A 26,224-nucleotide genomic window follows, 5' to 3' on the forward strand; every position below is an offset into this window, starting at 1 on the left:
ATAGGCGTCGAAACTTTGTATCGGCTGAATAATTCGCGGCTTAATGCTCGTCGATCTATCCTCTGCCATTTACCCACTTTCGACCTCTCTATACCGCTTCAATTTATCGCGGTATTAAAGCGTGAATAATACCTGTTCCGTTAAATATATACGACGCATAAATCGGCTTGTTAAGCTCGTTTGCCTTAGAACGATTTCGATCTCGCGTACTCGATTAATTTCGAGCGTTATCTGCCCGCGGGGTTGCGATAGCGGGGCGTGAAAAAATTTCGCGTAAAAGAGTAACCGCAAGAACGAGCGTTAGTTTTGTCCGACGAGGTGTTTTCGCGCGCCACGTTTAATCGGCCGGTTTTCGGAAACAAACACCGACAGTCGAACACGGACGCGTTTTCAAGAATCGCGGAGACTTTTAATGAACCTGTTGATAGCTCCCCTGAGAAAATGTTATTCGACGTTGCGCAAACATTCGCGACCGAACGGAAGGAGGGAAAATAAAGGAGAAGAATGGTACGATCGTGTCGTTCGATCGAAGCGTCGAAAGCACGTTTCGAGGCCAGGCTATTCGATACTCGATAAAAATAATTCCGTCGGTGTTTCGGTCGAAAAGCAGCGAACAAAAGCCGAGCGGAGCTTCGTTGGTTGATCGAGTGCGTCTAACTGTAACGTTTCGAGTTTCCTCGAGATCGGTGAAAAACGTGGAAACGTCCGCGTTCGTTTGCTCGAGGAAAACAGCCCCGATCGAATGTATGAATTATTCCCGTCGAGAAACGAGAATTTTCAGCGTTCTTGTTCGATTGCACCTGCACCGAAATACCGCGTACGCAAGAGGTGGCCGGTTTACGTCGAACGCTAACCTAACGACGGGAATAATTTTATCGAGCCATCTTCGAACAGAGAGTATTCTTCCAGTATTTGTTTCAAGGCAGCGAGGAGAGTCGTTTGCTCGAGATCGATGCACTCCCGAGCTACCCAAAGGCTGAAGCTTTCGATGGTCGTTAGTCGGTCGAGAGTTTCACGCTGAAAACTTTCTCTTCTCATCCTACTTCGCATCTTTTTCCCCTTCTTCCCTGCTCCTCCTTTTTTTTGTATTTTCCATTTCACTCGGTCCCGGCGTCGAAACAATTCCAGTTTCCTAGCTTTTTCTCCCTTCTTTCCTCCTGCGCCCCCTTTGTTCGCCCGCCAACCCCTCTCCATCCCTCTCTCTCTCTCTTTCTCTCTTTATGCATTGATTTCGAAACGACCGGCACACGCTCGATACAGTTTTCTGGCTTTTCCTTCCACCGCTTTTCTTTCCTTCTTTTTCCGCACTTGCGTGTCGCGCGTGCCATCGAACCTCGGCTGCGTTAACGGAATAAAGTAGAACGAGCAGACCGATAGTCAAACACCGCGGACGAATCGGGATTCCTTTCACGGTTTCATCGACGAACAAAGTTATATTACGGAGCAGCTGGAACAAAGCTAACAAACGCGCAGCCGGACAGACGAGTCGATCGGAGACAAACTGGAGCGGATTTCAAGCGTCTTTCGAACGGTGAACAAGCGGACGGGAAACGCATTATAGAAGAGGCGGAACGTTGTCTCGAGTGGACAACGAATGAACTGGAAGCGACTTGGAAACGTTTCTCCAGCGACGAACGAACAGGCCAGAAGCGTATTACGGAACGGTTAGAGCGGACTAAGCGACACGAACCCGAGTAGACGACCAGTGGACTGTAAACGGAATAGAAACGCTCCTCGGACCATGAGCAAGCGAACGGAAAGCATATTAGAGGACAGCTGGAACGGACTAAGTGGCGTATGATCGAGTGGACTGCGAACGTCTCTCGAGCGACGAGCAAGAAAGCAACGAATCGCGTTTTACCTCCTATATCTTTCCCACGCGTTTTCCCATTCGCGATTTTTCGCCGATTCATCTTTTTACCTATCGACGATTCCTCTCGGAGATTTCCGCAAATAGGCTCCGTCAGCGTTCCAGTTAGCTTCGTTAGCGCTTCTCGAATCCTTTAGCAAAAGTACCGCGATGCTGGCAAGAAGAAGAATCGTAATTGTTGGAACTGCGAAAGCCCGAAACTTCGCTCGCTAGCCTTATTCCGCCGATCGAGTACGATCTCCGAATCGAATTGCTTTTTAGCTATTACAAATTTCACGAGCAAAGTGCACCGACCGGTAGAAAAGTTTAAAAACAAAGAATACTTTAACGATGGCTGTTAGCCAACCGTAAAGTCGACGACAAGTGCTCGTTGCTCGAACGATCCGTCTTCCTTTATTGTTCCTCGCTGTTCATAGCCCGCCTCGAAACAATCCCGTTCGATTCTCCGTATCCGTTGGAAAATTGATCGAGCTGGATGCATTTGTCTTTTCCCCTGTTCGTTCCGTCTTTCTCCGACTGCTGCCTTCTCGTCTTATTCTCCTTGATTCGCGAACGAACGTGATCCTTTCTGGACACCGTACACGTTTTACCTTCTGTGCTAATCCGTCGAAACGTCATAACGGGAACACGATATATCGCTTTAACGTATCTATTACGGCACCGGCCAGAAATATCGTTACGGACAGATATATTTAGTCGGCGACAAATCGAGGTAATCAAGATACAGCAACCCTTATACCGAAATTCACCGAACTAAGCCTCGAGATTATAATAATTGTCTGCTCGATCAGTGATCAAAGAGAAGAAAATTACGCGCGCTCCTCTGTTTAAAGATGTATGCGAAGCAGGTGCTTGCCACGTTTCGTCAGCGGAGACGTTTCGTTTTGCATAAACCGACGTTACCGCGATTCGTCGGATCGTGTCGGAAGCGAAATATTTACGAGACTCGCGGCGTACGTGAGCACCGTTAACGTTTAATATCGCGCTCGTTCCGTTCGGAGTTCCTCGCGGCCGACAAGGATTCTGTCTCGTTTGGTTTTTATCGTTTCGCGGCATGCTCCCGAAATCGCGGCTTTCGGGAAATTTCCACGGGATTATTGCGGAACTTTGCGACCAAGTCGATCTCGTTTCAAAGTTGGACACGTTTCTCGCGAATTCCGCGTTTACAGCGTCGAGAGCGATCGGTTTTAATTCTTGTCGTTCGATCCGAGGCAATTTCTTCTTGTTTCGAGGAGGGGAGCGCAAACGGTGCTTCGACGAGAAAAGAAATCGGACTGTTCTCGTTCGATTTTCTCCGGCCAACAAAAACCGATTCGAATGACGTTACTTTAATTCTTGCTCGAAGCAATTGACTGGCTCCCCCTCGCCGTGTTTCCCCGTCAGCCACGCGCTACCTTACGTTTCATCGGACTTTAGAAAGCCTTCCCTCCTCGTTCGGGTAGAAAATATTCGAAGACAAAAGAAGCGGATCGCGAAAGACAGTCGACCAAAGGCTCGATCTTCCTCGTGGCCGTAGCACCGCACCAAAGTTCATGAATAAGTAGACCACGGATAAAAGCAAAGTTGGTAAGCGTATAATTAACAGGAACGAAGAAGAATGTTGAACCAGCTCGAAGGTATTCGCGGAAGAAGAAAAGGGGGCCGTTGCAGCGGGAAAACGGCCGGACTTACCACCGACACCTGGGACAAACCCGTTTCTTTACCCCCCCGGAGAGAAGGAGAAAGGGGTGACAGCCAAGGAAAAAAAATGTAGAAGGGAAATCGTGTAATGCCTTTCAACTCCGAACAACCGGAAAAGTAATACTGGAAGTAGTCCAAAGAGGGAAGTTTGAACTCGACGGCCGAATACCGAACGCTAGATCCCATTCATCGATTTCCTACTTATTCAGCCACGTAATCAGCTTTATCCCATAAATGATATCATCCCGGCTTCTCCCTTCCCCTGTCTATACGTTCGTAACTTTTAATTACGGTTGCCTCTCGGCTCGATCAACCGAGATGAAAAGTCGACAACGGAAGCGGCGACGTTATCGATGCACTTTATCGCGAAGGTTAGAGGATTGCACGACTATTAATCTTGTTAACGGTGGAATAAATACAGTATCGATCAACGCTACGCCCGAAGAATGTCTTCGTTATAAGAACGAAGAAATTAATCCTCCGACCGAAGATTTATGTAGCGCTTCTGTTTCGAGGAAAAACTCGCGGCGATCAAGCGTGCAAGATTTACGAACGTCTCGAAACCCAGAAGATTCGGCAAATTTGGAATACGGAAATCTATCGCGCGGAAGGTTTCATAAAAATTCGTCCCGGAAATATCTGATGTTAGAACGCGAATCGCGGTAGAGTGGCAAACGCCTGTTTCCCGAAAGCTTTCGTATTCGGATCGCAACGTTACCCATGTGTTCTACGCGGTTCGTTCTACTTCCGTCTCATCGATTTTCACGCGCAGGGAATCGTTTGTCGCCCCGGAACGCGGAGAAGACGTCGAGCGAAAATTCTCGGGGAGAAGCGTGTCTAAAAAAGCGGAGGAACGACATCGTTCCGCGGCGTTAGTCTCTTAATGACGTTCGAGCAATCAGGAACGCGATACAGCGTCGAACGGATGTAACGCGATGAAAAATTGGACGATAGCGTTCCCGTAGCAGAAAGCAGACGTCGCGGCGCCTACACTCGGCACATGGCACACGGCGGTGTCGTACGCGGAAATGCTACAGCGAAAAAGCCTTTCTCTTTCACGAATGTCGGATTGGAGAGCAGGCTAGAAAGGGTGGGCGCGAGAAAGAACGAGCCAGCCGACTACTACAGTGGAATTCATGAGTGATTTTCAACGAAGGGACGCCACAGCAGCGTGAAAAGCACCGGTGGATCTCGAGTTTGCCAACCGCCTCATATTTTATGGGCCAGGCCCCCATTCGACGATGCTTTCACGCGTTCCTCTATTCAAGTAACGCGCTGTTCTACCTGCCTTACCCACCTAAATTCGTAATTCCTTCGATCAGAACGTTCTTTTTTCGACTCCTTCGCGTACCAATTTGCCCGCGCGCGAGCTACCTCGCTGAATTTCGCGTTTCGTTAGCGAATCTTCCGCGACGTTATGAATGTTTCGGAAACGGACAGAAAAGGACGCGAAAAATAACGGATACGTCGCTGCGTACTCTTTCAATATGATTAACAGTGGCTCCGCTGGAAATGCATCGTATTTTCGAGCCACGCTGAACCAGAAAACATGACACCGAATATAAATTCTAGTTTGACGCTGAAAAAGTAATCCCGTTTTAATCCTGACACGTTCCACGTACAAATTAGAGTTATCGCTACCCCTCGCGATTATTTTTGATCTCTCAAAGTCCCAGGAAATTTTTCAATTCCATTCTTTCGTCCGAAGAGTTAACCAGCCGGCTGAATCCCAACTTGGAAATTTTTCTCTTCCACTTTATTCTCGCGTTATGTTTCCCCTCCGTTTTTACGTTCGTAACTTTGCTGTTCCAATTTTCGAACTACGAGGAACACAGCGAATTCGTTAATAGCTCGAGGGGGTTCTAGGTCGAAACTAAAATTAGAAAACTCTCCGCGGACAAGTTATAAGTTGGAGACCAAAACGGGGATTTCATAAATTGCAGATCGAGCTTGAACTCCGCCGGTTCACTTTTGATCTCCGCGATCCTCGTCTTCAATTGATAGGTCCAAACTATGTCCATAATTTAAATTTCGACCAGCGGAGTCATTTGCGGGGATCACGGCGGTAAACCGAGTTCGTCCGTGAACTCTGTGCCTGCGCAGAGCTTTAGCGGTATATTTACGGGAAAGATCACTTATGGAAATTTCTGCAGTCTGTATCGGACAAAGTATGTAGCCGGACTGCAGCGTCCGGAATTTCTGCGCGGCACGTTGGAATAATAAATCAAAGGGAAGTGGCCAGGTATCTGGCCGTTACGTCTCGTGTACGTCTAAATACATATTATTATTATAATTCGCGACGGTGTTTCACCGGTGTTTCGTCGACGATACCTCGTAGTTTATAATAATTCAGCCGAGCATTAATTTTCTGTTCCAGAAGAGTGGACACGAAAGACGAAAGCCCTCAGCGGATTAACTTAATACGTTATATAGCGTGTTATATTAACGTTCCGCGTGATATAATGCGAATGATTAATACCGGCTGGCTCGAGCTACCTCGCGAACTCCGCCATATTTTATGGGGCATCCAGCCATTTGCCGATGCTTTCAGTCGCGGGGTCATATTCGGTGTCGTAAGCTACACGTCCCGTTCGCCATCATAAATTTCGCCTAAAATACTTTCGCGCGATAGACCCGAGCTATATTTTTCAATCCTCTCTACCGTCTTTAATATTCATATGCGCGATTAGGTTCCGTTTTACCCCATTTGCAATTTCACGATTCGATTCATCCAGTTTCCGTACGTAACCGTACACCGGATCTCTAAGAAAATACGAATTTCTGAATTTCTAAAAGTTTGCCACGCGTGGATATAGCACAGGACAAAAATGCTAATTGCGGCAGTGACGCCAAAGTTCGCTCGAAACTTCGAACTCGTACGTTGTATTCATGGCTCTTAAAGCGTTACCGCGTATAAGACGCCGCCGTTAAAATAGTACCGAGCACAAAGTTATATAATTATACAGCAGTAGTTAACGACTTAAAATACGAGCAATGCTAATTACCGAGCCATTGTCTGCGATATAATTCAGTGGCGCGGGACTGATTAAACGAAATACGACTTCGCGATTCATTACCTTTACACGGTATCGATATTTTTTTCCCCGACGCGACTGTGCTGCAACCTTATGAATTTATGCAGAAGAGAAAACGCTGTAGCGGTAGCGCTTTAAAGCCGGCGGTAAATGAAAGTTTACAAGAGAAATGACGCGTGATACGATGCGTTTCAATTAAGCAACAGTAAGCTAGATGGTGTCGATGGATTTTTATCGGGCACGCGCAGCGCGGGGAAATCGTAACTGATTACCGCGCGACATAAAAAATAAACAAATAAAAGAACAGAAGAGACAAACGCGATAAATCCATTTACTCGTAACTCGTTTATTCTCATCGAGGGATTAAATGGTAAATTGGTCTTGGCTGGTGCCAATTACTCGACCAATGCGCGTGTCTGAACCGGTTGGAAACATTGTTTTTTAAAGTTGCACGAACCAACGGGATGAACGACAAGTACGGTGGTGTGTTTCGTAAAAAGTATCGATAAATTCACTTTCCAACTAGCAAAGATGTAAACGAGAAAAATGTGTTCTCGCATACGTCAATTAGTATAATGGGCAAAGTTTGTCTTGCCTTTGAAACTACTGCTTTATGGAATTATCCGATACGGAACACGGTTTTATAAAATCTGATAAAATTGTTTAATACCATCTCGAGCTTTCGGTTCGCGAGAGAAAGGAGTTCGAACGTTTAGTTTCGCGATTGAAAAACGCGTGGATCAAAACGAATTAATTTTCAATGTTTCGATGGCAAATCGTGGAGAGCCATTAAATTCGCCGCTCCGACGGAAAAACGTTAATTAAGAAAGGAAGCGGGCCAAGTTGCTTGTTTTCCAGCGAATTAAACTGCAACCGGCAAAACGAACCGCCTAAATAAACGTTAGCTAGCATTCTTTCTCGAACGTTTCCTTGCCTCCTTCCCTGTTTTCTATTAAATTCCTCTCTGCTACGCTTGAATTCTCGCGTTGTAATCTTCGGACGATCTCGTTCGGAACGTTCGCCGGCTTAACGCGTTTCACGATTAATTTCGGCGAAGCAATTATATTTTTTGTGCCGTCGAGAAAAATGGAAACGCGATTGCTGCCGGCCATGCAAACGACACGCGTTTTCGGCTTTCCGTGTTTTCCTTTTTCACCGTTTGCGCGAATATAACGAGAACAAACGCGTTTCGCGTGCGGAAGAAAAGGCACTTTGTTTCGCGAATGCGTTTTACGCGCGAAATAAAAAGCCTGTTTTTCGCGTTTTCATTATTTTTTTTCCATCCAAAACTCGCGTAATGATGTTCCGCCTCTATTTTTTCCGCCGTACTTCGAACGAATTTCGTTACACTGCATTTTAATTCACGAATAACGGGATGCCGGCCCGGTTATTATTTCAATTTCATTTTGTGCTTCGTTTCTATATTACAGATCGCTCGTTCAAACATTATTCTGTCGATTCTCACGCGTAACGCGAGCATACTTCGAATTACAAATCTTTTTGTAAATTACGAGCACAAAAATTTCCGACAGCAGACTATATTGAAATATCGCGCATTGACTTTGCAAGTAAATTTCGATTAACTGATCCAGTAGCGAAGGTTGTAACGTATTTCAAAATATGCCGCTCCTTGGATAATTCATGAGGCGATATTGCTTTCTGGAAGCACTCGATGTAATCAACTTTTCATTACTTTATGGAATTTGTTATGCGGCAATTGGATCGTAAACTGGACGCGAGAAGTACGCGGTATGTAGACGTATATACACGCGGTACGTGTATATAATGAAAATCCGAGGAGGCGATCGAGCAGGGAAGCCGGCAAAGTCCTTAAGGAGTAAGACACTAATTCCGTGTATCGTTAAGAGTCGACTTCTCCCGCTAGTATCCGGCTTTCAAGACGAAATGGAAAGTCGAGGATGGCTTCCACCGGCGTCCCTTCTACGGCGAAAAGTGAAAAAGAGACGGAGAAAAACTCTTTAAGCTCGATAGAGATAAGCTTCGGGTCTTTATCCGGCCACTTTTTACGATTACGGGTTAGGACTCGGTTATACTATTCAATAAAGGAAAGTTGAAGTTCAAACGAGTCCGTTGGAAAATGGAACACGGGATTCTCTTCGGAACGGAAAGGAATAACGAACGATGTACGGATTCGAAATTCGCGTTGTTATAGATCGTCCATGACTACCGAGTGCACCACGCATCTGTGGATATGAAATTCAAACGGATGTAGATGGTCGGATAGGTTGGTGGTCTCGTAAATTTCGCGCCGCTTTTCTGGATTTTTACCTCGCATTTCCATAAATATAAAACGCCCGTAAATAAGCTACTTTCGTAGACACGAAATTCATGCAGTACCCACCAGGTCCCCGTCATCCCGTTAAAATACATACCCTTCGATACGATATTTCCGAAAACACTCTATTCGCGCGTCGCATCTTTAATCCGCTTATCTTTCTCTTCGTTTCCGACTGCGGGTTAATTCGATTCGTGCAAATTGAAAGCTACGCTGTAAGCTCCCCTCGAGATAAAATCGTGTCAGACACCTTCGATGTCCGTTTACGGCTTCTCGGCGGGATTCGAATTAATTAACAACGAGGGAAATCTTCCGCGAGGAATGTTAATTAACGAGCTATCGCGATCGCGTTGCTCCTACCCAAAAACAGCGGTCCCAGTGACCGAAATCCGAAGACTTTAAACAAACTAGAAAAACTGACCTATAAATCAGGAAAAACTGGAAAGTTTAATTAAAATGTGGAGAAGCCACGAGATAGTGCGGCTACCCTGTCATAAAACATAGCGAACGCCAAATTTCGGACACGTCCCGCGCGCACGGCAGCTCTGCCGTGAAATTGCCGGCAAGTTCACTGGAAATTAAGGGCGTATTAAATTAAGGAGCTCGGTTGGCAAGGGCAAAGTTGAAGAGACCGGCTGAAAGCCCTTCTAGACGCTTTACGTGGCCTATCAGTAAGGACAGGGAATTTCGCAACGAGAGACGGTCCCAGTCGAATCGGAGGCTGAAAACTCGCGGTTACCTCGCGAACTTTCTCGCTTTCGACGTCGACGAAGTGTCGATATCGTTTATTTATTAAAGCACGCGGCAAAATCGAGTTCTGCTGGTCGAAGCAGTAACACCGAGACTCGTTAATGGAAGTTCCTCGCGGTCGGTCCCCGTGATAAATTCGCCGTTATCTTAACGACATCTTGAACGATCGAGAAAGTCCATCGTTTACGAATGGAAAAGCACCGATCGAGACTTTTTAATAGATTCTCACCATTCTGGTTGAAAATAATTACCGGCGAGTCTGGGATTAAAACGGATCGTTCCGCGGTCGGCCAACCGGCGAAATTAATTGCTCGAATTATCCGAGGATAAAAGGGAATCGAAAAATCCCCCTTAATTGCGTGCGGATATGACGATGAAACTTTGATGGCGAGTAATTAAACGGTGATTAGGTAAACACGCCAAGCTGCTGGCGTATAATTTGCCGAAAATCGCGGGTAACGAGAAGACGCGTGAAAACCGAGCGCGACGCTCGAAAATACCCCCGAAAGCCCTCTTAAGGGTCGTGAGACGTAATACCGTATCATAACCATACTTTGTATAACAAGATCGGATATTCAATTATTCTCGAGCTCTTGTTTCGCAGCGATCGTCACGAATCGCGTTAAAATCCCCTATTGTTTTCAAACGCGTTTCCATCTCTATCGCCTGGATTCAACGAACAGGATTCCCCGTGTCGGGTTTCTGCCGTAATATCGTGCAACTGATAATTTCTCCCTTTTACGTGTTTGCGTAATTATCGAGCGGTTTAGCGTTCTACTAACTGGTAATTGGCTCCGTGGGGATTCGGAATCAGCCGCGTTGCATCGGTAATCGTTATAAATCCCCGAAGAAAAACGACGGTCTTTCGCGTTGCGGAGAGATGAAATTGAAAACACAAGGTGAACGTAATCCTCGTAAATTTCAGCGGATGCAACGCGAAAATGATTGCACGCACGGGACTTTAATAAACGAAATTCCGTCCGCTCGATTTGGAAAGCATCGATTTAAAAGGAACGTTTAACGCGAAGACAGGAGACGGTAGAAAGGCGAAGAAGAGCGTTTTAGGATTGAGTTAGTTCGGTCATTGGGAAGCAATGAAGCATCTCGCGCGAATTTGCCCCGAGTTTCTGACGCGACTTTGCTAGGCCGTTGCTCCGGCGACATCCTCTAGGTTGCACAAAAGAGCCGCAATCTGTGCACCGTAATATTAAATCAATCTCCCCGTGACTGATTTTCTCGTTGTCGAAAGCGGTTTTGGCGCAGCGACGACATAATGAAAATTGATGGGCATAGAAATATCAAGAATTAACGCCTCGATGAAAAATTAAACATTTCGCGATAAATCTGGATGTAATAGCCTCGTTTCTTCCCCTAACGATTTTTATGTGCCCTCAAACTTTTTCGTCCCAAAACGAAAGCTTTCGAGAGGTATTTAAGTAGCCGAAGTTGAAAGTGCTGAATTATGGATTTTAACGAGCTAGACAGACACTTGATTTTCATCGAATGTCAATTTGCTATTATAAACTTTAACGAAGTTCTCTTTGTATATAATACCGTAATTGCGCGCGTCAAACGGTAATTAATATTATTAAACAATTTCGGTTAACTTTACGATGCAAATACCCCAGTGCGCATCGATGTAAACGAACAGAAGCCCTGAAAAGCTGTCCGGTATAGAATAGAAAATTTCGATGAACTCGCGATCGATAAAAAAACTCGAAGAACAACGGGGCGAATCGAGAATCGACGTTGTTGAAGGACGACGTTAAGAACGAGCGAAAGATGGGCATTGTTCGTCGATACGAGACGAATTTATCGCGACCGTTGATAGAACGATTTTAATCGCGACAGACATTTCAATATTTACCACCGATCGGACGAGAAATTTCGGCAGAATTTCAGCCTCGATATCGATTTCCAGCGAGTCGGATTTCACGCTCTGACAAGTGTGACAGCCTATAAATTGAGATTTGATCGATGACCTTCACAGGATAGTAATAACTGCAGGGCCAATGTTTGCTCGTGGAAGTTCTGGAGCGACACCGGTTATAGACTCTCTAACCCCGAACCGAAAGAGCAACCTAATTCACGGTCGAGTTCGCTCCAAGCAGGGAAACAAAAGTTCTTTTAATCGAAAGCGGATAAAAGGAGAGAAAGAAGAACAAAGGGACGAGCCTTATTATCATGGAAAAAACCGAAGATCGAGCGATGAACGTGTCCGTAGCACGCTCCAGATTGAATTTCATTGTGCCTCCGTGTGACCAGGATACGTTTTTAATCCGTTCGCTCTTAAACGTAACTATAATCGGCCATAAAGGTCGCGTCGCGTGGTTTACGTTGATAGGCAATCGCGTCCCGAGTTGGCGCGGTCCGAAATTTCGAGCAACGACCAGGAACGAAACCGCTTTATTTATCGGTCGAGCGATAAATTAGACGATTCCGGATAACGCCGAGATCGATCGAATTTATTTAATCGCGTATGTCCGTTCGAAAGAGAAAAGACCGATCCTCGAGCGTTTGCTCGAACAGGGGCAAAAGTGGCTTTCGGTGTGATTTATTAAAAGATCCTCGGGGATTCGTTCCTGCTTCCTTCCATTATTTCTACTATTGCAGAGCGCGACGATAAACTATTAAACGCATGGCGTGTTCCTCTAATCTAAACCACCGTAAAAGGGAACGATCTAATTCCGAGGAGAGGTCCAGCAGCTTTTATCGCGGGACACCGTCGTAAAAGTTTACGTTCTAGGGGACAACGAACTTGCCTTTTAGCGAGTTCGATTCTTGGCCACGGTTTAATTACATCGTTTAGATGGAAGCGTCTCCTCGCACAGCATCGCGACAAATTCAACGGTATCGCCCGCCTACTCTGGCTCGCTTCTCCCGTTCGCACAGAAGGAACTGATCAAACCTTATCTCTGAAAGGGTCCGACGTACTCGAAAGCCCGATAGGACAGGGAGCTGGCAGTGATAGGTCAACCGAGCCGTAGAATTGAACCTTGATCTACGCCCCGAAGAACCGGTACACATGGTTGGCTTGGAACTGGGATATATCCCATCGATTGGCATGTCCAACGGTCGAGTGGATCAGTTTACCCGCGACCGAATCTCGTGGACGACATGTTCGGCTCGGATTTAAACCAACCAGGGATCGATCCCGCACTTTGGACACGGTTTAACCCTCCCTCATCCTCGACAACGCTCTACCTTCTACGTTCATTTACTTCTCCAATTATTACCGCGAAACGAATCGGACATCTTTATCCTATTTCCGCCGCGACAATTGCTTCTTGCGTGTCGTTTAATATTAAACAGCCGATTGTTTCCGACCGAGATACTCTATCAGCAATTCGACGAAGACAGTCCATTAATCGAACGCTACTCGACATAGTGGTATTTATCAGTTATCGACTCTACAAATTTCGTATAATCGAGTGGATCGTTTCATTTATGCAATTAAGCGATTATGTTCGGATTCGACGTATCGAATGGACCAGGATATTAAATACGAAATCTATAATCGAGCCACTCTTATCTTTCGACAAATTACTGATCGGCCCTCGAGCATTGAAATTCGCGGATGCAGCGTACAGATCGGAGGGAGATTCTTCCGAGATCAGCGGCGTATGTAGAGCATAGAAAGTAGATCGAACGATCTAAGAAAATACGAGAATACTCGCGGTAATGGCCATTACCATTCGTCATCCGTAAAAGGAGATTAAAGTTAGCTCGTGTTCGAGCAACCGATCCAACGATAAAACCCTCTGCTCGAGCTGGATTCGAGTGCTCGTGAATTTCTTGGCCAACGTACGTTCGGAATACGCTCGAAATAATCGTGTTACTTCGGCCGTGATCTAACCGGAGAATTCGCTCGCAACTTTTTCACTATCGGTTAACCTCGACACGGTGCTCCGCTGTCGGGCTTTGATTACGGTAGAAGCTTCGCGTGCGACAATCGTTAACAGAAGCGTATCGAAAGGATCAGCCTTATCGAAGGCCGATTGATTGACGTGCTTCGCGTCAAAGAACATGGACCCGTGCAACGGTGTATTCATCGATCTGCATTCTATCGATTAAGTGGAACATTGCCTGCCAAAGTTTCCGATCAACGTGTACCGGTACAATCTGTTTAATTAATTTTTTTACGGCAAGTCGTTACGGTACTTGTGCTCCCTTAATCAACGCTTTGATTGCCGCGCAGCTGGAAAAACTACAGCTACAAGATAGCCGAGGCTAAAAGTACCCGGCTGCGAGCGTTCGTTGAACTATTTCGGAAACGATGCGAACATTAATCGATAGGATTATTTTGTTCCGAGCTCGCGATATCGTGACACGACTGCCCGTCCACGGAGCTTGTTATTAATCTAATTTCGTTTATTTTTCCAACGACCATTGGACCGTGGATCATAACGTTCCGAGTGGGACCGGTAATTAGGAGGGGAGATGCGTAACCCCGATAGCGAAATACTTGCTTTTGGCCTGGACTCGCTAGTTATTTCGACCACCGAACAATTTCGGGTCGACTCGAATAAAACCGTTATCGCGTGCAATCTCCAGGGAGAGAGAGAAGAGAAAAATGTCCAAATATCGACGCGATATTTCCTTCGGTATTAGAAGACTTTGGCGGAGCTCCTATGTTTTCAAGGATTCCAAATTCAATTTCCTCCTTTCGAAGTTCCTTGATTTCCTGAAAAGTTTCGAGCGATGGACGGAAGAATGTCCGTAGATTAGATATCCCTTAACGTCGGAGAATTTGCACGATCGTTAACGTCGAACGAACCTTGATTAGCAACATAGAAAAGTTAGACGCTAAGGGTTACCAGAGGCCGTACCCCGCGATCCTCCTGTTTAACGGGGATTTCTGATTAGATTTATCCTTTCAACCCTCTGCCAGTAATTCCCGACTCGAATTTGAATTCTACCATCTAGTTTTCCTCATTGCTTTCCACGTCCTCCGTCACGAGCCATTCTCGTTCGTCTAAAGACGATAAATCCTCTCGATCAACTCGACGCAAATTGAAATTCCAATATCTCAGCCGGAACAGAACGCCCAGGAACGAAAGGGAGGACAATTTTTCTCGTAACCAGATTTAACGAACGTCCGATCGCAGCTTTTTTATTACACGGCTCTGCTAACGAGTTCGGGTCATTTTTTAATCGTCATCGAGCAGGTTGTATCAACAGGATCGATAGAAGCTGCGATAGGTCATGTACCGAAGCGTGATAAGAGTAAATTTATCGAACGTCACGATAATCCTTTGATACACGGTATTGTCCGGCGTTATACATTTTTTTCCGTTTCTTTTTGCTCTCACCGCCGTGTCGAGGAATTACGATCCCGTTGAAAATTCACCATTCGAAATTGCCCGTTGGGTGAGGTTATCAATGCTGTTAATTCACCGTTCCAACCACCCTACTTGCATTCGACTAACTAGGCTTTTTGTCCGGGCTGGCTCTTCTAGCTCTACTGATACCGTGTCCTACATCGGTTATGACCAACTACCTTTTGCTAATTTGAAACTTTCGAAATGGGAGATTCGGAAACTCCGAACTTCCGCAAGTTGGGAGCTTGCAAATTTGAAAAGTTGGCAATTCGGGGATTCGAAAATTTGAAAATGGCATGCTTGGCGAACTTGGAGATTCAGAAATGTGGTCATTTGGAAAGTTGAAAGTTCATTTTCATTTAGAGAGTTGAGAATTTAGAATGTACTATCTACAGATTATTAGAATTATTTTAATACGTAAACCTTTGAGGGTTTAGCGCTGAGGGAAGAGGTTTCGCAGCCAATGATATAAGACACAGCTCTATTTCTGTCGTTGCAGAGATGTGAGGAATGATCACGTGGGTGATGGTCGGGCTGCTGCTGGCTGCGGAAACTTGCGGCAGAAACGTCCTCTCCGGAAACGGAAACGGAAAGGAGGAGACGAAGCAGAAGGACGGTCTGAAGGGAGTCACCGGCGACGAGGAAGACATTTACCGTAGGTATCGGTGTCGCGACCATACCAAAAGGACCTATGATTTGCTCGAGTAACTCGGGCTTATCCACTCGAATCCTGCAATCGAGCCCCACTAATCCTTCCACCTTCCTACACCCGTTCGAACGCTTACAAATCTTACTGACCACTTCACCTTTTTCCACCTTGCCTTCAGCAAATCAACCCTCGATGTCTGTACACCCGACTTGCAACATATTGTTCTCGCCGTCGTTGCCATAAATGTCCCAAAATGTCTTTCTTTCAAAAACAGTAACCATCGACGCGAAAAGATATCGAGATTTTGCTAAATAAATTCCTATACATATAACGGAAGTTTGATCCGTTAGGAAAGTTTACGTTCGATAATCGCGTTGAAACTTGAAGGACGAATTAAATTCTGTAGCAATTTCCGGGCACAAAGACGAAAGCGTAAAACGACGAAAGTATTAATTAGAAGGGTAAGCCGGGTACAAGTAAGGGAGTGACGGAATATGTCCACGTGGTTCCGTTTAACGATGCTTTTGAAGGAGCACGCTTTGTCGGCGTATCCGTCGGCTGTTATGAGTCTCCATTCGACGGGACAATCTATTTTCCACGGTGTTAAGTGTATCGCAGCCGGAATTATATCGAACGAACGCCAGACCGTGTTTAATTGTTAGGTCTCTCTCCGCCCTTTGTCCTCGTAGTTCGCAACCGGTCCCCGTCTGTGCTACGCTATTACTCACTCCAACGCCCCTCTGTTGTTACAGGTCTAACGTGCTACACTTGCGTCAACGTCAGCGATAACCAGGTATCGACGAGTCCATTAAACGCTCTCTTAAGTGTCTGTAATGCTTGTATCGTGCCGGGTCCGGCCGCAATTTCGTTTAGCCCCCGGGAGGAGATCGTTTCGCCATCGATCTTCATTCTATTTTCAAACTTTGCTTTCCTAACTCGCGCGCGCCTCCGATCGTTTCCACCTACCGCGCTCGAAATACCGATCTCGCCCTTTAAACCACCTACTCCTTTCATCTCCTCCATTTATATATTTCTTGCCGTAAACACCTTCCGGTTTAACGTCCTGCACGAGAGGAACTAGAATTTAAATTTCGATCCGGATCATCAATTCCCTGTGTTGCTTCCTTTTTCTCTGGCTCTCGTTTAACCCGTTAAATCGAAGTAGCGGTCGGAAACGAATTGCCAATATCGGGTTCGGTTGTACCGATTGCCTGGCACGACAAATAAGCCGGAGCTTTCGTCGCCTCGAATCAATTCTAATCGCGTCTAAATACGCGACTGTCTACGACGGGACTCTGTATTGAAAATCGTTGATTCCGCTCGAATCGATGCCCATCGTTTTCCCCGGCAATTTATCCGGTTGATCTTTTCAGGGCGTCCAGAAACTTTGCAAGCAACGATACGATTGTCGCGAGTGGTCGACTGGAAGTAACGAGCTTCCAGCTACCCTTTATCCGCAGGATTTCGAAACTACGTCTTTCCGGGTTATTCCGTTGATCGACGACAATCGAGAATCAACGTTTGTTTCCCAATGTAGTGCGCTACGACTGACGAACGAGTTAGGTTGACACGAGCGACCGCTCGGGAGAAGCTCGTAGAGAATCTAGTACGCGATTAGAGAGAAACCGAACATCGAAGAAAGAGAATCGATGTTTTAAACGAGACTAAAGGATTTACGAGTGTAATAATTAAACTCTCCTAACAGACGAACGTGTATCTCGTTTGTCGGATTTCCAATTGAAAGGCTTTCGATTTTGCCGATACAAGCGACGCTATTTCCGCGTTAACGCTTTATCAGCCAGACCTTTTAATGCCACCCACGGCTCTGTGTCGACCTAACACCCCAGATATTACCGGAATAAGCGGTACTTGCTGGAAAGTTTAAATTATTCGGGAAAATTGTTAATATTCATCGGTTCGGTGAAACTACGAGACCTTCTTTCCTCGTATCAGAGAAGGCTACTAAAGAGAGAAGTCCGTCGAGAAGACGAGCTCGTCTAGAGCCGCAATTAGTATTGTACGAGACACGAGAGAATAAACGCCGCGTTTTAGCGCAATTTAGGTCAGATTTTCTACGCCTTAGAACGTCAGTGGGTCGCAAATGATCGTGCGAACGCATATTATTATGGGACAATCCTTCTTTCTCCCTTGAATTCGCGCGATCGATTCTTTCGGAGGAAACGAAATTAGCGGCACGCTCGGAGAGCTACAAATCCAGTTATTTTCGATTCTTTTTGTTCACAGATGTGCAACGAATGGGCGATAGATACACCGTGTCCGGCAGGAGGCCGGGACTTCTGCAGATCGCTGCACATTTTGGACAGCCGAGGAAATAGCGTCTTGGCAAGCAAAATTTCTTTTTTTTTCTCTAAGCAATCGAGACGGAAACAGTGACGCGATTAACTTTGTCGTTGCCAAGAAACGTTACAAGTACCGGGTCCTTGCTTCGATGGCTCGTTTCGTTCGAATTGGAACGCGAAGTCCGCTTCGTTCGCTTCTTATGCTCTAATGGAGACTCGAGTTTACGCAATCGATGGAATTTTTCTGTCTCTATATACCGATGATTAACGCGTTCGTCCCCGAGAAACTTTTCCATTAAATATTCGTTACGTAACTATCCGTCGTTTGTCCAGATATCCGTGGAAAATTTACAGATTTAACGCGTTAAAAATTACAGCCAAGAAAGGCTTCTTACCGCGCTGTCAATGATTCACGAAAATTTGATAGAATCGTTTACCGAAACCATCCGAAGCTTCTTCGAATTTCCGTGGTCACGATACCGCGACACGCTAGAACGTTTATTACCTAAACCGCTACGCGCGCTATGCACCACCGATGAAAATCAATCACTGATTTTATCGCGTTCCGCTAATAGACCCCCGGTAGCATCGAATGCATTATCGATCCTCGTGTTTGTTAATGGAGAAACTCGCGAAAGCGAATGTACATTCGAAGAGCGACAATACAGGCGTCCGTTAAGAGCTGCTCGAATAAGCACTCTCCAGGAACTCTTTCAATTATGAACATCGGAATCAATTAGAACCCCGTCTTTCCTACTTCGCTTCGAGATCCTCTTTGCTCGTTAATCAATGCTAAGATATCTCGCGTGCACTCATGAGAACGCTCGACGATGACAAGGAAGAGAAACGAGCTTTAAACCGAACACTTTCTACGTGCCTGGTAACAGTAGGAATTTTTCGAAGAACCGATATTTATTTGGTTGAAACGAACCCTTGAACCTGGACTCGAAATCTTAGAAATTATTTCAGATTTGTTTCGCATTTTGTCTGGGAAAATGGTAATTTAAGCCGATGGAAAGTTTACAATTTCAAGTACGCGAAAGATGTTGTCGCTCAAAGCGAGTGGAAGATTATTTAAGGAGTTTGTCCGAGTTAAACGCGTTTCGCTGACGAACGGTAGGGAGTGTTCTGCATGCAAGAAGTCGAATAACGCGAGAAGGAGGAAAATCGATGGATCAGGAAGAAAAACGATGTAATTCGTGCAAGACAGAGCGAGGAATGTAATGGAACGTGGATTCTGTTACAGGTGAGCAAAAGCTGTGCCAGCAGCGCGGAATGTGGTCCTTCCTCGGTCGGTTGTATCCCGGTGGACACCCAGCAGGTGCGAAATAGCGAATTTTTCCGAGTACCTGGCTGGCTCGTCTCTCTTTCGCCTCTCCGTCGATCGCGCAAGAGCAAGGGGAAAGAGAGGAGGAGAAGGGGATTTTGGCCACGGAATCAGGTGAAATAAATTCGGTTATTTCGTTTCAGATCTGCATCAGCTGTTGCGATCTGAGCTACTGCAACATCGAGTCGCCGACAAACGCGACGAACGCGATCTTCTCGCGCAAACGTCGCGCCAAGTCGAAATCGAAACGCAAACGACCCGGTAGAAACGGAGTGGAGGGCAGCCGATTCTACGGGAGCGGAGCCTTTTGGCTCCTGGCCTCGCTCTTCTATGCATATCATTGCTGAGGAACCGACGACACCAGCAACAAAGAAGAAACTAGTTTAGAAACGATCAACCGTGCGACAGGCAGCCCGGGAACTATCTCCATCAAACGCTCTCTCTCGGTGCAAATTCGACGAGGTCCAATTTGTTGGAACCACTCGTGCAAACTTTCGAAACCGTCTCTGACCCTGTTGAAATCAAACGACGACCTTGTCGCCGTTTATCCTAATTCTCGTCTTCTCGTCTGGATAGTTCTCCCCTTTTAATCGTTACCTCTCAACGTGTAAACATCGTTCCCGTTTCAAACGTTAGAATCCTTCGTGTTACGTGATTCGAACATATCTGCCGAGCGATCCTCGCGAATCGCGACTAGCAGCGAATTATTTTGCCAACCGATCGCGTGTACTCTAGCTACGTAAGATAACGTTGTTAAGCAAACCTATCCATCTTTACCTTTCGTTCAAAAAAAAAAACGGAAACAAACGATCGAAAGAATAAATAAAAAACAAGAGCGGAATCTCGGATCCTCCGGGAGAATCCTGCGCTGTCTGAAATAAACATACGGATTGTAGTCGACCGAGGACCCGGTTTCGAAGTCTCTCAGTGATGGAAAAAAGGAATTGTTCTCTTTCTCATCTAGTATCGTAGTTTGCTATGCCTTGTTAGAACTCGGCTCGAGTTTAAAGAAGATAAATGGGATTCGACGATGGGTTTAACCATGGAGTGTTCGCGAGATTTCTTGGTGCCAAAGAAAAGGAGAGCGAGAGGAGAAAACGCGAACACTTTCCGTGCTAACTAATTTTATAAGGAACCTTTCTCTTTGTCGCGATCGAACCACGAACAAAACAAACGCAACAACCGCAATAAGAACAGGATTGTTTCTCGGTTTACAGACTTGCACTATCGTTTCAGAGGGATCACGAAATGTCGAAGAATACATTTTGCGCGAGAAAACTAAAGCGTTTGCAGTGTTCCCTGCTGATACGTTCAGAATTTCAGTACCTGCCGGAGCAACGATCGGTCGTTATCCTCAAGGCACTTGTTAAGCGAACCCGCGAACTCCCCGTACGGCTCGCGAGCATGCATTTCGTTCGACAAATAAAGTAACTTGACTTCCTTTTTTCGACCTTCCCGTTCCACGATTTTCCCTACTTTCCGCGAGAGATTCCGTTCGACTTCGTTTGCTCAACGATCGATCACCGGAATATAAGAAACGTCTCGAGTAATCCTTATTAGATTCTTCGATTATTTGCTATCAGAAGAACCTTTCTAATTACCTGATCGATTCTTCGAAGACGTCACATTTAGAAGGCTACGGGAAATTTATTACGTCTCGTACATTTTAGCCGAGAACTTTAACCCGGGATTCTTGGATTATTTCCGACGGAGAAATCATAAATGCGAGATAGATACTTCGAAGACGCAATTAGGAAATCGTTAAAAATTTATTACGAACCGCAAATTTTATTTGAACGATGGAACTCGGATTTTCCAACCTCCGGCTATCGATCTGTGCACCTACCGTGCTCGTTAAATGATTTTATTTCGGTTAAAAAGTGATTCGATGCAACAAATATTCGACTTTTATATTCGCTTTTTAAACCGGTTGCTCGGATACGAGTACAGTAATTGCGTTAAATGTTAAGTTAGATTTATATTCGAGATACATGACTTTTTATGCAAATGTAAACTGGAGAATCGCAGGTTCTTTAACCTTCTAGGTTATAAAAGGAGATCGCGACTCGAAAAATGTAGGAAAACTCTGCACTGGAACAACCAACGTTGTAAAAGCTGCTTTTAAATGCAAAGCAGATTGAGAACATAAATACATACAGGATGGAGAACGAATTAGAATACGTAATACTTATTTATCTTAACGAAAATAGAACAAGGTTTCATTTTTATTACTTCTGTCGTTTAAAACGAATTGGTTGTTCTAGTGTTAATCTTTTCCACTTTTAATTGATAAAATAATTAATCACTTACTTTGATAAGCTCCTGATTGTGTTCACCGGTGTTCCTTCCACCTTTGGAGACTGTTCAACTTACAAAATTACAATTTTCCAAACACCGTACACCTAATTCGACTGCTTTGGAATAGCATGTCGAGAATTGGCGGGAAACGAGATTGCATTTGTTTGATGCTTATCGTTCGTAGAGAACGTTTAGCTCTCGTGTCGGATACGGAATGTCTCGAGAGAAAAAGTAGAAAGAAAAAGAAATGAAATTTACGAGTGTACGGTGTTTGGAGAATAGATATGCAAATGATGAATTATGCGAGCGGGCCGCGCGCGGGATTTGAATTATCGATAAACTGGAATTAAGTACGCGTACCTAAAAGCTGTTTACATACCTACAGACTCGCCTACTACAGACTACTTATTGCTATTACGATTATTAACAATTATACACATGAATAAATAAACAAACAAATAAATGAATGAATATATATATTATGATATAGAAATTATACATTGTTTCGGCATGAAGAATGTAAGAATACTGTTGGTAATGAAATAAAGAAAACTATACTTGTCACGCTTTTGTTTCGTACTTTTTCCCTGAATTATTCATTGCACTATAATTTTATTGCTTATAAATCGTATAATTACTTTTAATACTTCGATAAATTTGAGATAAAAAATCTAAAGCTTGGAAATGACGCTATCGTTTTCGAAAATATATTTTTAATTTGTTGCAAGTACCGTAATATATTTGCCCATATGTATAATATAAAACGTTATTAAAATTAATGTATATTTTCACTCACGTTGATGGATGATCGTCGTTTAGTGTGACGTATCTGGTTACGCGGCCTCGGCAAATTTCCCGCGCAGTTACCGCCGCCATTTTGTCGTTCCCTCTTTTTAGAAGATTCCGTGTTCCTTCACCAAATTCAAAGTTTTTCCAAGAAAAATGAATTCTGCGCTGCATACCCAATCTGCTCATTCTTCGATCCTCTCGTGGCACTCGATACCGCACTTTTTTTACCCCGACACGTATTTTCTTTCTTTTAACGAACTTTGTACCGAATAATTATGAGAATCTAGCGCGCACCACGTTCGCGGTACAGCGATTCGCGACGCGGGTAACACTTTTTAAGAAAACGTTTGCGATACACTTTCCCGAACGAAAATTTTTATTGACTCGTGTTCCGCACTCGATAAAGAAACGTTTCTGAACAATTATTTTGCACGATCGAATAAATTTCACTAAAAATTGAATAATTTACGCGAGAGCGACGCGGATTCAACTTTTCGAAGCCGCGGTAATGGCGGTATGTCACGTGACCACTTCGTTTCCGCCTAAATTCTACTAGGCGGAGCCACTATATCCGGTGCATGCGCATTGTCAAAATCTATATTAAAATGGAGGAAAAGAGTCAAGTTGTGGAACGAGAGGCTAAAAAAGACGAAATTTATGAAAAAGAGGGGAAATCTAAAAGGTATGCGAACGATTCTTCGATTTCTGAGGAACCTTTCCCATTTGATTTTAACCGGTTAACTGCAATCGACGTATATACACGTCAATCCAAAACTTCACTTCGTTGCGGTTGATGTACACCAATTGTTAATTTTTCATTGAATAAAAATGTAATTTACCCTCGTTTTACTGTACTTTCTTCGCTACATTTATAATAGGTACATTTGTTCTGCGTTCAACGTATATACTCGTTATTGCATGTTTTTAATTTCTCATCTCGTGAAGGATTTTTAAACTTAAATTTCTCGGTTAACTGGTTAATCAATGTAATTGAAGGAATGTTTGCTTCGGTTCACTTTGCTTAGAACCGATGGTCGACCGGCAGACAATTTTTATAGACCTTTTTTATATCCATTACATAATTATCGATGATCGCATCTCTTTATAATTTCGAAATAACATAAATCGTCATGTATCAATAAATATTATTAAAAGTCTTCAGAAGCATTAGACCCATGTTTATGTATTACATTAACCTAATATACGTCGATCGGTAGCATGCGTTTTTATAATTGTTCTATCATTATGTATTTTGTTATAATGTCCAAAATTTTTTTTTTTTTGTGAGATGTACAGCATTTTTACCTAGTTTTAATTATCCAGTCCCTCGTACCTTTTTGATTCTTCACGAGTAATGCTTGTATATTGTGTTGCTTGACTAATGTACACTTTTTACTGTTATGTGATAGAACAATAAATGTAAAATATTTATAATACAGTTCGAAGAAGAGACATCGTAAGAACAAAAATGAAATGGCGCAAACTGCTAGCGAAAACCATAACCAATCTGACCATAAAGATAAGCTGGAACTACACGGCACGTGCAATATTTCTATAAAGAGCATACAAAGAGCGATGGAGGTACTTAACATACAGCAGAAACCTGCAAAAACTCAAGAAGAGGCTATGCAGAAGCCTTACCAGTTCTGGAGCACACAGCCAGTACCAAAAATGGGTAAAGTGTTTAATGGCTTACAGATGGCTTATCAAAATTTGTAATAACTTGTTAAACATAAAATTGTATTATTTTTTCTCTGTAGATGAAAAGATAGTAAAAAATGAACCTATTGAACCTGATAAAACATCTATAAGGGCAGAACCTTATTCTTTACCAGCAGACTTTCAGTGGGATACATTAAATCTTGATGATCCATTAGTTTTATCCGAATTGTATACTTTGTTATCTGAAAATTATGTAGAAGATGATGATGCTATGTTTAGATTTGACTATCCACCAAACTTTCTAAAGTGGTAAATAAAATAGAGGCTATCAAAATATAAGGGCTTAAATCAAAACAATATGTTTTAGTAATATCCTTTTAGGGCATTACAACCCCCTGGTTGGTGCAAAGAATGGTACTGTGGGGTAAGAGTCACTAAAAGTGGACGTCTAGTCGGTTTTATTTCAGCTATTCCTGCTACTCTGCGTGTATACAATCAGTAGGTTTCAGATTATTGTTGATAATGTATTCCCTTTTATCTAACATGACAAAAATTTTAGCTCTCAAAAAATGGTGGAAATAAATTTCTTATGTGTACATAAGAAATTGAGATCAAAAAGAGTTGCACCAGTGTTAATACGAGAAATAACTAGGAGAGTTAACCTTCAAGGTATATTTCAGGCTGTGTACACTGCTGGTGTTGTGTTGCCAAAACCAATAGCAACATGCAGGTGAGCAGTTTCATTTATACTAATCCTATCTCTATCTTAATATAGCAACCATTATTTATGGTTATTTAACCAACCAAATCATTTCCTTAGGTACTGGCATCGTTCTTTAAATCCAAAGAAATTAATCGAAATAAAGTTCTCTCATTTATCTCGTAACATGACTATGCAGAGAACTCTGAAACTGTACAAATTGCCAGAGAACACAAAAGTGCCAGGATTCAGAAAGTTGGTCGAAGCGGACATACCACAGGCTCACAAAATATTAACTGACGTAATAATTGCTACTAGAATACTTCTTACGATTACAAACTATACGAATTTCAACCGATCTTTAAATTAATTTATATTTTAGTACTTGGAAAAATTCGATTTGGCTCCGATCTTCTCGATCGAAGAATTTCGACATTGGTTCCTTCCGCAGAATGGAATCATTAACAGTTTCGTGGTAGAAAAGGACGGTAACATCACCGACATGGTTAGTTACTATATGTTACCGAGTTCTATAATGCATCATCAGACGCACAAGATGCTCAGGGCTGCATACAGTTTTTACAACGTATCCACTGCGACTCCTTGGCTCGAACTTATGACCGACGCTTTGATATCAGCACGTAACGTAAGTTTTATGGTTCCCAAGTAGCGTTAAACGAAAGAAACAATTGTGTTCCTTACTTTTGTAGCTCGATTTTGACGTGTTCAACGCGTTGGATCTTATGGACAACAAGGAATTCTTGGAACCCTTGAAGTTCGGTATAGGTGACGGAAATCTACAATATTATTTGTACAATTGGCGTTGTCCTAGCATGACACCCGGAAAAATTGGTTTGGTGCTCCAGTAGAAATTCTAGCTCATCGATTCGTTGTCTAGAAAATCATTTTTCGCACGTGCAAGCTTACCGAGGGATAAAGGTACGAGAGGGAACGGATATTACAAGAATAATGGAGACGAGGGACACTGAAACGGGAACAAATATGTCCTCGACGTCTAGCGACGACGAGTATCCAGGACACATTCTCAACGATATTTCCGTACTAAATCAACCAGAATGCCCCCATCGATCCTAGCGAATCGGTTCCGCGAATGTTACCCTTGTCTTTGTCTCCGCTCATGATCATGATACTAGTTCAGGGTCGAGTTTGGAATATGCATGTGCAGCGCGTGTGTATATACGTATGTGCGTGACTCGAGCAATGTAGATAAATATCGTATGTTAGTTATTTGCAAAAGCCGTGCGGGGAGGGGGGAAGAGGATTCCTTTACTGGTTATACATCGGTCGCGAAGTTATCCAAAGTTTTTCGATAATCCGTTGGACGCTATTTAATTTAACATGAAAAAAAATACTACGTTTCTCTCAGCATCCTTTTGATTAAATAAGTCGTAGGAGTATGCCGAAGTGAGCGTGGAAGAGTTGAAATAAAACAAGGTCGAAAAATAAAGTGTTCCATGTGTTTGTTTACACCCTTCGTTCACCCCATTTTTCAACTTTGTCCATGAATCTCACTTTCTCTTCGTAGC

At 43.9% G+C, this 26,224-nt stretch overlaps 3 protein-coding genes across 8 annotated transcripts in view; 2 read left to right on the forward strand and 1 right to left on the reverse strand.

The window, feature by feature from the left end:
* The window catches only part of LOC100883994 (uncharacterized), a 47,956-nt gene extending 25,866 nt beyond the window's left edge, over window positions 1–22,090 (forward strand). For all 5 annotated transcript variants that reach the window (XM_076534868.1, XM_076534869.1, XM_003702765.3 and 2 more), the window contains 5 exons: window positions 15,452–15,607; window positions 16,354–16,394; window positions 17,846–17,944; window positions 19,148–19,222; window positions 19,372–22,090. In XM_076534868.1, coding sequence (XP_076390983.1) covers window positions 15,463–15,607; window positions 16,354–16,394; window positions 17,846–17,944; window positions 19,148–19,222; window positions 19,372–19,575 — 564 coding nt within the window. In that variant the 5' untranslated portion in view covers window positions 15,452–15,462 and the 3' untranslated portion in view covers window positions 19,576–22,090. The remainder of the gene's footprint in view (window positions 1–15,451; window positions 15,608–16,353; window positions 16,395–17,845; window positions 17,945–19,147; window positions 19,223–19,371) is intronic.
* LOC100874702 (zinc finger protein castor homolog 1) overlaps window positions 1–22,746 on the reverse strand; it is a 186,459-nt gene extending 163,713 nt beyond the window's left edge. For both annotated transcript variants that reach the window (XM_012284321.2, XM_012284319.2), the window contains exon 1: window positions 22,323–22,746. The gene's annotated coding sequence lies outside the window, so the exon portion shown is untranslated. The remainder of the gene's footprint in view (window positions 1–22,322) is intronic.
* A 108-nt stretch (window positions 22,747–22,854) lies between these two features.
* Nmt (N-myristoyl transferase) lies at window positions 22,855–26,145 on the forward strand. Its single transcript, XM_003702764.3, has 8 exons — window positions 22,855–22,997; window positions 23,755–23,990; window positions 24,076–24,286; window positions 24,359–24,475; window positions 24,537–24,707; window positions 24,798–24,978; window positions 25,060–25,323; window positions 25,388–26,145. Exons 1-8 carry the CDS (start codon window positions 22,894–22,896, stop codon window positions 25,544–25,546), a joined length of 1,443 nt encoding a protein of 480 aa, XP_003702812.1. The 5' UTR covers window positions 22,855–22,893; the 3' UTR covers window positions 25,547–26,145.
* Window positions 26,146–26,224: the final 79 nt, after the last annotated feature.

This window comes from Megachile rotundata, chromosome 8, assembly GCF_050947335.1.
Source record: "Megachile rotundata isolate GNS110a chromosome 8, iyMegRotu1, whole genome shotgun sequence".
In the NCBI taxonomy this organism is placed as follows: Eukaryota; Metazoa; Arthropoda; class Insecta; order Hymenoptera; family Megachilidae; genus Megachile; species Megachile rotundata.